This window comes from Aspergillus mulundensis (genome assembly GCF_003369625.1).
Source record: "Aspergillus mulundensis strain DSM 5745 chromosome Unknown scaffold_10, whole genome shotgun sequence".
In the NCBI taxonomy this organism is placed as follows: domain Eukaryota; kingdom Fungi; phylum Ascomycota; class Eurotiomycetes; order Eurotiales; family Aspergillaceae; genus Aspergillus; species Aspergillus mulundensis.
Window position 1 is genome coordinate 1,543,432 of NW_020797898.1, and position 11,592 is coordinate 1,555,023.

Genomic DNA, 11,592 nt, shown 5'->3' on the forward strand with positions numbered 1-11,592 from the left:
CAGATGCATTACGCGTTCGATAATATGACGGTCGTAGTGATTATGACCGTTTGACGCCTAATGACCGCGGAGTTCGGTGGCTCTGCGGGCGAGAGGCGGGATCCGGCGCAGGATGGGGTTGCCCGGCGCCTCTTTGGCGACGGTCATGTAGAGCTCGTTGAGGCGGGATATAAGGATGTCCATGATCTTGGGCGCGACATCTTGGATGTCGGTATCCTGAAGAGAATTAGTGTTGCGTTAAGACAAAGAAGTGTGGGTGCTTACCCTCAAGTCAACGGTCTGAAGGACGACTTCTAGCCAGGCAAGACGCTGCACCACGTTTGTCTGCAGCGACGAGGTGACCGCAACACTGACTGACAGGGCCACGATGGGAGAGACACTGTTCAAGTACGAAGGTTCCAGGTGGACGAAAAGGCGATCGAATAGGTCGGCCTGCTGCTCGGATTGGAGCCACTGGTGCGGATTAGAAAGATGCTACCGGTAGAGGAACAGTCGACATACCTTGACAGAACCTTCCTCGAACCTTCCTTGTTGTATAAGCTCCGTAATTTCGGCAACTTCCCTGTTTTCGGGGCTGACCGAGCCGGCGAGCGGTGTTGGCGAAACATTGCCTGGGCCCTCGGAGACGTGTCTACCTTCGGACGCATTGCGAGCAGCGAGAGTTTGGTTCAAGCGCAGAAATTCGTTTTGGAATCCAGTCTGAGCGGTCGCCATAGCAGTGACGGTGTCCGAAAGTCCGCGGACCAAAGAAGTGAGTTCATCAATCTTGGCCGCATCGGCTTGGCGCTGAGCTTCGAATTGTTTTGCCTGAGCCTGCATTCGCTTCTCCATGTCGCTTCCAACCTTTTCGGCTGCCCGGATGGCGACGTTCTTCAGCGTAGGGGCAAGACTGTCATGCACAGTCTTGGATATTTGATTCTCCACCTGAGCGCTCAGCTTCTGGCCCACAGCGTCCGATACAACTTTCATGACCTCTGGCTGTTGCAAGGCACGGGTGACCGCATCGGGCAGAGACTGACGTAGTTCGCGAGAGATAACGTTCCCAGACTGCTGAGATAGAACGGTGTTAAGTTGTTTGCTCACGGCAGCAGAGGTGAGGTCGCCTAGCGCAGGGACAACGTCGGATTGGATCGCATGGGTGACAATGCGTGTGAGGTTCTTTTCGACATTGTCGGAAAGCGTGCTCGACACCAATCGCAGGACCTGGTCTTGCTTGGAGGCAGACGCGGCATCCCAGCTGCGTCGTTCCTCGTCGAAGCGGGCGTAGAGACCCTCTAGCTCGCGGCCGAGGCTCTTGTTGAATTCGGAGGTGACCCCCTCCTGCAGGGCCTCGATGTGCTTATTCCAGTCGGCAGCCTTCGGAGCTTCAAGAGCCTCACCGTTCAACTGTTCAACGGTTGATGGACCCTGAGTAGTGGCCACGACAGGCTCCTTCTTAGGTTCAGTTGCGGTGACTGCAGCCTTCTTTTTCTTCTTCTTATCAGGCTTCTCGGATGCGGCCGCAGAGGCCGTTTCCACAGGCTCGTCAGCCTTCTTCTTGGGGGCAGCCTTCGTGGGAGATTGGGTGCGCAGGATACTAGGTCCGGTGCTTGCAGCTCCGTTACTCTCCGGCGCGGTCTCAGATGTCGCCTTAGCAAACTCCTTAGGAATGACCTTCGTGGGAGTGCCTGTAGAATCGCCGTTGACGGAGAAATCGTCGGCCATATAAGGAGGGAAAGATTGGAGATCGGCGATCTCAATCAAGCCCTCTTCCAAGGAGTTGACAGGGCGAATAATCCTGTTGTCTTGTCCTAAACCGAGGTCCTCTTTCTTGATGTTGAGGCACGTCACACCACGGGAATGCATCACGTAAAGCTCGAAGAGGCCGCTATCCTCACCTGCTGCCTTTGCGATGGGAAGAAGGTCCAGGCTACGAAGTTGGCCTTTCGAAGCGAAAGAGATCTCCCGGATACCACTCAGACACGCGGTGGACTCGGGCTTAGGAAGGCTGTTGTCCTTCTCGGCGGCACGCTTGATGAATGACGCCTGCGACATGGACTGCAGGCTGTACTTGGGCGCCGATAGGTGCACAAAGTAAATTGAGTTGCGCGTAGGATGTCCGACAACGAGGATACCGGACGATGCGTGGTAAGCCACGCTGCAGATGGCGTCCGACTCGTTCTCATGTGGGAACTTGAGCTCCTGCACAGCCTTGCCTAGCCCAATATCCCAGAGCTGCAAGGTGTGATTCTGCTTCAGACCAACAAGAACATAGCGAAGAGCCATCGACTTAACATAGGGACGTAGCTTATCGAGGAAGAGGACAGATGTCGGCCATGATTTTTCCGTAGGGCTGCCAGTCACAAAGGTGCTCAGAGGAGTGCGAATCTCATTGGCCGTTATCTCTGCATCAGGGGTGTTGACCACCTCACGAATATCCCAGAAGCGGAGGCGACCGGTCTTGTCCAGAGATGCAATGACAGTATCATCGCCACTGAACGTGAAGTCTTTCCCGGCCTTTCCGGTAGAGATCTTTAGAGCACGCTCCTTGAAGAACTGTTCCGTGTTGACAGTGCGGTTATTCCCGGAAACACCATAAGCAGGGTTTGCAGCAGCTTGTGGAGATAGCACATAGATGTTTTTGCCTCGTCCGATCGCGAAGAACCCGGGGTGGCAAGAGCTCCGTTTAGCCCGCGTTTTCAGCTGGCCGCCGGAGGTGTTCTCGTCAGAAGCCGGGAACGGGGGGAAGATGAGGCTTTCGCTCTCCAAAGCATCTTGCTCAAAAAGATCTCTATCTCCACGAGAGATCAAAACCCAGTACACAGCACCGCTGACGCCGATACCCAGGATAGCTTGGTCGTCAGAAGAGCCACCGACCGGCTGCGATGTGCATACGGAAACATTGAACACACGATCACGAGTAGATCGGAGGACTTGCTTGTCGCTACCATCCTCTTGGCGGATGATACGCATACCTCCATTCTTGGCAAGGGCGTAGACTATGTAGTCCGGGGTAGCCGAGGTCAAAGAACGATCTAGTTGGTCAAATTCCTTCTTCAAACGAGCAATATCCATAATCCCATCATCGCGCAGAGCCGGAAGCTTTCCAGCATAAGGCTTGACAACAATGGTAATGAATGGCTTCAAGGGGAAGTTGTGTACAGGAACGATGCGCTCCTCGTCCTTTTCAGCACTATCTTCAGCGCTCTCCCAGCTATCCGCCAATGCCTCTCCGGCGCCGTTGGAGTTCTCCTGGGCGTCTTCGGTATTGGCAATTTCCTCGGTGGTCTCTTTCAAAACCTCGGTCTCGCCGGTGGGATTTTGAACAGCAGCGGTGGACACTAAAGTAGCCTTGACCTTATCTTCGGAACCTGCCGGCGCTGGCGAATCATTCTTCTGAGCCGCCTTCTCAAGAGATTCATCGACGTCCTTGACGATCTGCTGAACAAGCCTATCGACCACATTGGTAACGGCTTCCTTTTGATTTTCGTTCAACGGAGGCGGCTGCGGGCGTCCGCGCTCGGTAGTCTGAGAAGCAGGGAGAGACTCGACCTCAGCAGTGACATTGACTTGCTTCGTCACCTCAACAGCCGGGCTCTCGCCACGAGAATTGAGCTGAGGAGTTCTGCTTCGTGAAACTGCCGCCAGCTGCTCAAACGGGTTCACAGTAGCGAAGATAGTCTCGTTTGGAGTTGGCTTATCCGGTTTCCCAGATGCCAGGCCCGTGGATTCCACAGCGCCGTGCGTTGAGGGTGTGAAGCCGCCAAAGTCGGACTCAAAAGTGTTCCTCTGAGAGGAGATGGAACTAGAAGTCTGACGAGCCTCGGACAATTCTTGGCCAGATTTGGGCCGATTGAGCAGGCGTAGTAACACATCCTGTGGTTTCTGAGCGCTTGCCTCAGCGGTAAAGGGACTCTCTGTAACGGGCGGAGCCTGAGACAACGACTGGGTTTGCGGAGCAGGAGCGGCCTGGCCCTGTTTGCCGAAGAGCTGAGCAACCAAGTCCGACGCAGAAATGTTCCTAGAGTGAGATCTCGGAGCATTTTCCACACCCGGTGCCGATGGATGTGTGTGAACAGCCTGTTCCATGCCCGCAGGAACCTGCTGCTGGGCAGGGCTGGCGCTCGGCTGGTTGAACTTAAGCAGATTCAGCAGATTGACAGAACGGTCAGGGTTCTGAGGCTGAGGCTGGTGTTGCGGAAACGCTTCGCCCGGAGTGACGACATTAGGACTAAGAATGTCTGATCCGTGACGGGGCGGAAGGTTAACGGGAGACGGACTATGCAAAGTCGAAGAAACGGACGGATGGCGATAGGCCGGTTGGTGGAGATGGGGATGAGCGTAGCTCTGGCCGTCGTAAGGCGGCTGCTGGGGCCGGTATCCGTGCGGGTAATGCTGGGAATACTGGGCCATGCCGGGATCCTGCGCCGGCGTGCTCGACGGCGAGGGACGAGGCCTTATACTCGCCAGGAGAGCTTGGATATCATTTGGGGTGGACATTTCTGTCGCTCGCCGTGATAGAAGGCGACTCCAAGTGAGACACTAAGCTCGGTGTTACCACAAGAGCTCTCTTTCGAGAGTCAGCAGAGACAGGCGAATAAAAGGAGCGACAGGAAGAGACGTCGTAGAAAGATAAAGACCAATTGGAACGGAAGAAATCAAGCAGACTGCGAAAGGAAAGGATATTGTACAGGAAGAAGTGTGAAGCGAAAGCGAGGGAAGAAGAAGTCGGAGAACCGACAGTGAAGTGAAGATTCCTTGTGTGGCTGGAGCGAGGCTGACCGCTTTCGTTTTGCTGTAAAGTGGCGTCTTGATCCGCAAGTGAAGCCTCAATAATCGACATCATTGTATCTGTCGTCGGGCCACAAAAGTGCGAAGAAATCTGAGCACTTGCAGCAGCTAAAAATGGCTTGTTGAATGGCACTTTGTCCATCTGAGATTATTCACCATCTGCTCTGCTGTTCAACGCATATATACGGCTTTTCTTGCCAGTAATTTCCACCACCCCGACGTCTCCCTCGACTTCGGCAACACTAGCAGCCTTCCGTCTGCCGTACTCTGCGTTCTCCGTACACTGTCCAACACACGGAATAACTTACCAACATGTTCTGTCTCAGGAGGTAAGCAAACATACATTCCATCTCTCTAAGAAAATCGTTCCTCCGAATTGAGCCCAGAAGAACCTAAACTAACGAAATTCAGCTGGCTCCCCCTCCTCTTCATCCCGACGAACGCCTCCCCGCTCTTCCTGATCTCTTTCGTAACGCTCACCTACCTCCTCCACCGCCCATGCATCTACTGTTCCGCCCTCCTCGTCATCCTCTTCGCCTCAACCTGCAACTGGTCCGACCGTTGCTTCCTTGACCTCCGCTCCGACTGGTTCGCCCCGCGGTATACGCCCTGCGATACGCCCGCTCAACACGAGTCGCTAGCGGGATACATCTTCGACACGTTGAACAGCACCGCGAAAGCCCTTGCCGGGGCCATGTATGACGAGACGTCACGGCGGCTATCGGGCAATGGCTCCTGCTCAGAGTCACAGGAGGAATTGACGGGGTTCGGGCTGGAGTGGCTGCGGAGCTTGGTGGGGAGGAGGGAGTGGACGCTGCCTTGCGTGGACGTTAAGGTGCGCATTTGATTTGACTGGTGCCGCAGGCCTTTGATGCGTTGAGGGCTTCTTTCTTTCTGTTTTGCATAGGCGTGGATATCGATGTTTTGTTTTCGGCGGAGACTGTCTTATATTTTCTCTCTTTTTCTTGTCATTCTTACTGGTTTAACGGCCTTGGTCGTCTAGCATTCCTACGGGCTTTGCTGTGCATACTATACACATTATTCCCACCATGTGATTTTCTAGGTCACCTAGCAATCTGATGTACATTACCAAGAAAGACTCCGGATAGCTCAGAATGAACAGCCGGAATCGAGTATTCGAGCCTCTTATAGCCCCGTGAAAATATATATCCTCATCCAATCCTCTTCCAATTATTTAAGTAGACACTTTTTTGGATCCTTTGTCCTAGCACTCGAGTACCTCGTAAGTAGGATGAACCATATCAAATGCACATAGAGAATTACGCCAGAGTTTCACTGACTGTATAGGCTATGACATGGCATAGCACCTCAATGAGCCGGGGTCCTCGATAACCAAAAAGTCCACCTGTTCACACTTCAACCTAGAAGAATAGCAGCACAAAGTGGAAGCGATGAGACCAGAAATGTGGGAATATCAGTTATGTATTACTACTGGAGTCACTACTACTTACATCGCGAAATAGGTATCTAGAAGAGAAGAAAAGCTGCAAAAACGTACATATGGATCTGAGCCCGGGTTGAGCTGAAGTCTGGAGTTCGGACGGAGTTGATATCCGCCTATTCCACATTCCAGACCTTAAGCGCAACGCAGCAAGCGGCCGGGTAGATCATAGTCAAAATGGCAAAGATATCGTAGTCGACCGAGGCACATTGGCACATCCAAGACAATCAATCGTGGGAACATGAAAAGTATACATGGGTAAAGGTGGAACATAAGCTGGATTTAGATTTTCAAGTCGAAGTCGAATTGGTCGGTCCTTCGGTTATTAGCGTAAGGTGTTGTTGAGGGTATCAAGCGTTTGCGCGGAACGATCGTCGGCGATGGTAGTGTTGATTGAGAGGACGGCGAAGGAAGGACACTCTCCCAACCTCTAAATAGATTGGATTGATTTTTTTTCTGGTTTTCGTACTTGCAAATCAGGCGATATTAGTTGTACCCCGGCATCGGCTGCGACAATGGCGTAGGCCAGTCGTCTTCGGTAATACTGCTCCAGAATACCCAGAGCATAACCACTGAGAATAGAGTAAAGAGCGTCTCGAACAAGGCGCCATTAATCTTCCCGTCAGTTGCCTGGCACAGATGAGTGCTGACGACGTAGTTGAATATTTGTCCGATGGCAAACAGAAGCCCGGCGGCGGCAAGGTACACTGTGGATAGTCAGTCAATGAAGGCAGCATTTGTCCTGAGAGATATACGCACGCATTGGACGGAACTCGCCCAGAATACGAACGACCAGGAAGGTTTCTAAGAGGAAGAACGCAACCAGACAGACGAGGGGAAAAAGCTGGTATAATACATAGAGGGCGATATTCCGATAGTCGTTGTCTGCGTTCGTCGCAAACTCGCCGGTCCAGTCGAAAGCAGTGTCTAGAGCAATGTATCCCGTGCCAACGAAGAGAATCAAGCCGGATACCAAGAGAAGACCCATCGAAGCAGGAGTTCCGTCGTCAAGGAACTGAAAACCAACAAGCGCATTCAGCAAGAGAACCCAGCATGTCGCAGTAATTGCAGCAACGTGAGCTGCCGAGAAGCCCTGCAGGATGTTAGGTCGTTGGACAATGACCATGCACGGGTAAACAAACCTTTCGAACATCATCGTCGAGAGGAAAGCCGCCAACGGAGAAAATTTCGCAGATTTCGACGAAAATAAATCCCAGCAAGAATATCTGCATTTCTCTGTACGGTCCGTGAGCTAATCGTATATCTCCCGGTTGGTCGAATCTCATACCTTCGCCCGACGGCCGCTTGTTTCCGATCTGAACGCCATATCAGAAGCAATGAGACAAGAATAGCTATAAATGCGAGCAAAATAGACCCTATGTCCATGAGCAAGAGACTTGTATGACTGAATAACATTCCATACCCAGATTCGCAAGATATCGGTCGTCGCTAAGTCCAATTCCACGGAGAGCGCAACCGCCGTAGGCTGCATTGGGAGGCTGATTGGAATCAACGAAGAGCTGGAGAGAGGCAGGATTAGCTGCTGTGTTCTTCGCGCGATGCCGAGGATATTGGAAGGAGAGCGACATACATTGCAGACCGGTAGCGTGGAATCGCGACAGAAGTCCTAATCGGTCGGAGATACGTCAGTACATTCCTCATAGGATGCCGGTTGTGGGACTCACGTCGAAGTTCCCGAACTGAGTCGAACCCATGGCTTCCTCAGACTGAATCAAACAAACACCATGCGAGGGAAAGACGAGAAGTTGAGCGTGGAGCGATGGGCGGACCTGGTCGAAAGAGGACGAATTCGCCTGGTGGACCCACGCTCAGGGACCAGTTACGATCGCGCCGTCGTAGATCTGAGATGCGAACGGTCTATGAACCTGGTAGTTGTGCTGAATTGCGGTTTGCTCCTGGAGTTATCAGGTGGAATTGAGTCTCAAGATGCGAGGCACACGTTTCGACCGTGGACAGGTCGGATCTGAGGCGACTAGACTAGGTGCAGCGGTCTGAAACAGACCGTGGACGGAGGAATAGGAGTCGCCCTCCGATCTCCAGCAATCGATTAACGAGAGGCTACGCCAAGTCACCAAGCGGAGGCGTAGATAGCGGACGCAAGAGGAATTAAAGAACGAAGAGAGAACAGTGGAAGAGAAGCAGAGCTGACGATGATGATAGAGTCGGCGCCGGCCAAGGTTTGGGAGGAAACTGAGGGGAAAACACGAGATGGCGCAGCAATTTCCGCTGGATCTCGCAGTGCAGCCAAACGACTCGATTTCAAATTAAATGACGACAACCCTGCAGAACGCAGGGACTCAGTTGCTGTTCACTCTCCGAGCCCTCACTACAAAGTAAATCTTGTCTACTACCCTCGAACCCCTGGATAAATGCTATTGACCCCTTTTCAAGAACTTGGTTTGGCGTCCCATGGATCCGGTTCGATCGGGGTCCCCAGTTTCTTTTATTTTTCCAATTTCTGGTACCTGGAGGCTGGAGCTGGCAGTCGCGGTCGACGAACAACTCTCATAGACACCGCCAGGCGTGATACCAGCCACCAGACCTGTCTACTCCGCAATAGCCCCAACTCACCGGCCTAATATACGGAGTAATCTAGAGTCTTCAATGGACTACAGCATTGGCGCAAAACTCCGCCTCGTCGCCTAGCAACATGACATCAGCCCAGCCACACTCGAGAACCACTCATCCTTGATCCGGTTGCAGATTCTGTGCGTCTTGATGTATGAGGTTTCGGCATGCTGCAGCTCTTGAGGGCGGTTTGACCCCTGTGATACTTTGCTACACTACTATAGGAGCCCAGGCCTGGTTTGTACTGCGGCTGCCCACTACAGCCCACCTGTCCGGTACCCGCCCCTTGCGCGTCTCCGGATTATCGTTGATTGGCGTGGAAAGCAGTCCATTGTTCAGATCTGCAATATACTCGAGATGCCTTACATAGTTTGATTGTTCGCAGGGCAACTGATGTTAGGAGGGGTACGGAGTGGTTATTGAGTTCTGGATCTTGGTTTTTCAGTCTTGGGCCTCGGCCTACGAGACTTCCAAGGTTTTCTTGTAGGTAGGTATCGCCTTAGCAACGTGAAGCTCCCCAGTGTGCTATTCCCTCATGGTTCTACTGGACCTTGGTAGTATAATAGTTCATCCACAGAGAGCTTATGAGTCTAGGTCTCTGTACTGAATTAAAGCCCTCTCTTCAAACAGTCACACTGTGGCATCTGCACCACAGTAATATCCAACCCCTCGCCAACTAGCTCCATCAAAGACATGTCATGGAGCCAACCTATCTTTGCACACCGTTCCCCCTTTCTAGCTCCTTTGCTCGGGAGTCGGGATCTATCTTCATCCTTTCTGCGCCCACTTCTGATTGACAAATGATTATTTCAGCGGCGCGCTTGTTATTGACGAATCCAGCATGGAGAAGAAGCAAGAAGCCTCAACCCGACCCGCTTTGATGTTGTCCTGATGGAAGACTGGAAATGCTAGCTCTTGTCCGTTTAAGTCAAACAGGTAATACGAACAAGCTCGTCCCGCCGTCAGAACGCTGCGAAGCTCCCTCTTCATCCAGTGTTACTGCGCTTCTTCAAACGCCAGAGCCTCAAGGCAAATTCCGCACAATATTTCGAGATTGAGCTACCAACTCCTCAGCCTTCTAATGGGAAAGGCTGTCTTGAGCTTCGATCAATTTGACACTGCCAGATGAGGCTGCAAACACGGTGCCATACTCGGATTCGCTTTCCATTGCCGCGAGATCTAGATTGCAGGTCGCAAGTCGCACCCAGCTTCCGTCACAGCCTTCCTACTTCCTGGAAAAAGCACTGCTATACATACCGTCTGCATCAGTAAGTGCAGCGCCTTATCCTCGGTACTGTTCTACGCATCTAGCGCACCTGTCCAAATGCCGCCATGCCGAACCACTTATACCCACTGTTCCCAGCGAATCCTGGATTGAAGGAATTGTGGAAATCTGGATTTCAGTATTGCCTGGCCGTGGAAGATGGTTAGGTTCACCAGATAGCCTTTGAGGTTGTTCTGATGCTGTTTGTTTCATGTCCTTTGCGAAGGATAGTGCTTGGTGGCCAATGATCTGCCGATCCGGCCGAAGGACAAAAACTCTGCGGGCGCCGTCAACAGACTGAAAGCGATGGAGATATACACCTGGTATCATACTCGACTTTTCGCGGCGGCATTGGCCTTGACCGTCTTAAGAGAGTCTCCATCTGGTATCAAGAATATCTGGCGTTGTCGACGCTTGCGGAGACTTCTGTCCTGGAAGACCGCATAGATGCATTTGTGTGTCAGGCTATGATGCTGTTGTTCGCGATGCTATCTCGACATGAATGGTAGAATAGAAGGAGTGGCCGTGGGTTGAGGTTTGAAGCAGTCTTTTCCCTTGTCTGGACGGTTGAAACTTTCGGTCAATCTTAGTCCTTATATCGTTCGATTGAGGGTGGAGACCTTGCCTGTCATTGCGTATCCATGTTGGTGGAATGAAGGTGAGAAGACTAGCCATACTCACTGCGTGCCTGTCTTTTCTATAGCCACATCAGTCAAGCCCATGTCCACAACTGTTGCTCCTCCTTGGCTACAAATCGTATGCGGTTTTTGTTTTACATTGACCTTGACTTCGAAGTGAGCTCAAAGGGACTAAATTCTTGTATTTCCATGTGAGTTGACTCTCAATGTTCTTTCAGTTCCTGTTACTTCAACAAGCCCTCTCCATTTCGTCTACATCCCTCATCCTATCCTGTCCTGTAGCCTTCTCTCCTATTAGCACCTCCTACTGGGCTGCCCATTCCTCAATCTTTACTCTGTTTGGCTTCATCAACTCGCCTACCTCTTCTCGCAAACCATATATCTTGCTTCCGGGCATCTTTCTCTTCCTTCCCTGATCATAGCTTCTCTTCTTGAGGGTCGTCTCTGCCCCTTCTATTCCTCTCTTAACTTCTCTGCCAATCCCTACAATAGCACCCTGCTTTCTCATCCTGGATGCATCCAAGACCTCATTTATTCTGCCCATATACCTACCACATAAATTCTCCTTCTGAGATCCTCTTTGCCTCCCGTCATATTCTTCCTTCACCACTAATCGCACTTATATTTGTTCTTCTGCTTTCTCCTTCTACTTCTACTTTCTCGGGAGATCCTCTTTGCCTCCTGTCATATGCCCCCTTCATCCCTAATCGCGTTTATATCTACTCTTTTGCTTTCTCCTTCTACTTCCACTTTCTCCTGCTCTCTCTCTCTCTCTCTCTCGATTCAATCCATCTCTCTATTCCCGTCCACTGATCATCCTGCCCCCTCTCCTTGTTCTCTCCTGCATATTCTTCTATTGCTTGCTCGTC

At 51.8% G+C, this 11,592-nt stretch overlaps 2 protein-coding genes across 2 annotated transcripts; both read right to left on the reverse strand.

The window, feature by feature from the left end:
* Positions 1-57: 57 nt before the first annotated feature.
* DSM5745_08884 (uncharacterized protein) lies at positions 58-4,479 on the reverse strand (the record flags this gene model as incomplete). Its single annotated transcript, XM_026750900.1, has 3 exons — positions 58-216; positions 265-453; positions 502-4,479. The coding sequence occupies 3 exons, from the start codon at positions 4,477-4,479 to the stop codon at positions 58-60; spliced, it is 4,326 nt and encodes a 1,441-aa protein (XP_026600913.1).
* A 2,239-nt stretch (positions 4,480-6,718) lies between these two features.
* DSM5745_08885 (chitin synthase export chaperone) lies at positions 6,719-7,947 on the reverse strand (the record flags this gene model as incomplete). The annotated part of the gene is made up of 7 exons (XM_026750901.1): positions 6,719-6,939; positions 6,992-7,325; positions 7,375-7,468; positions 7,521-7,608; positions 7,656-7,752; positions 7,824-7,859; positions 7,918-7,947. The coding sequence occupies 7 exons, from the start codon at positions 7,945-7,947 to the stop codon at positions 6,719-6,721; spliced, it is 900 nt and encodes a 299-aa protein (XP_026600914.1).
* Positions 7,948-11,592: the final 3,645 nt, after the last annotated feature.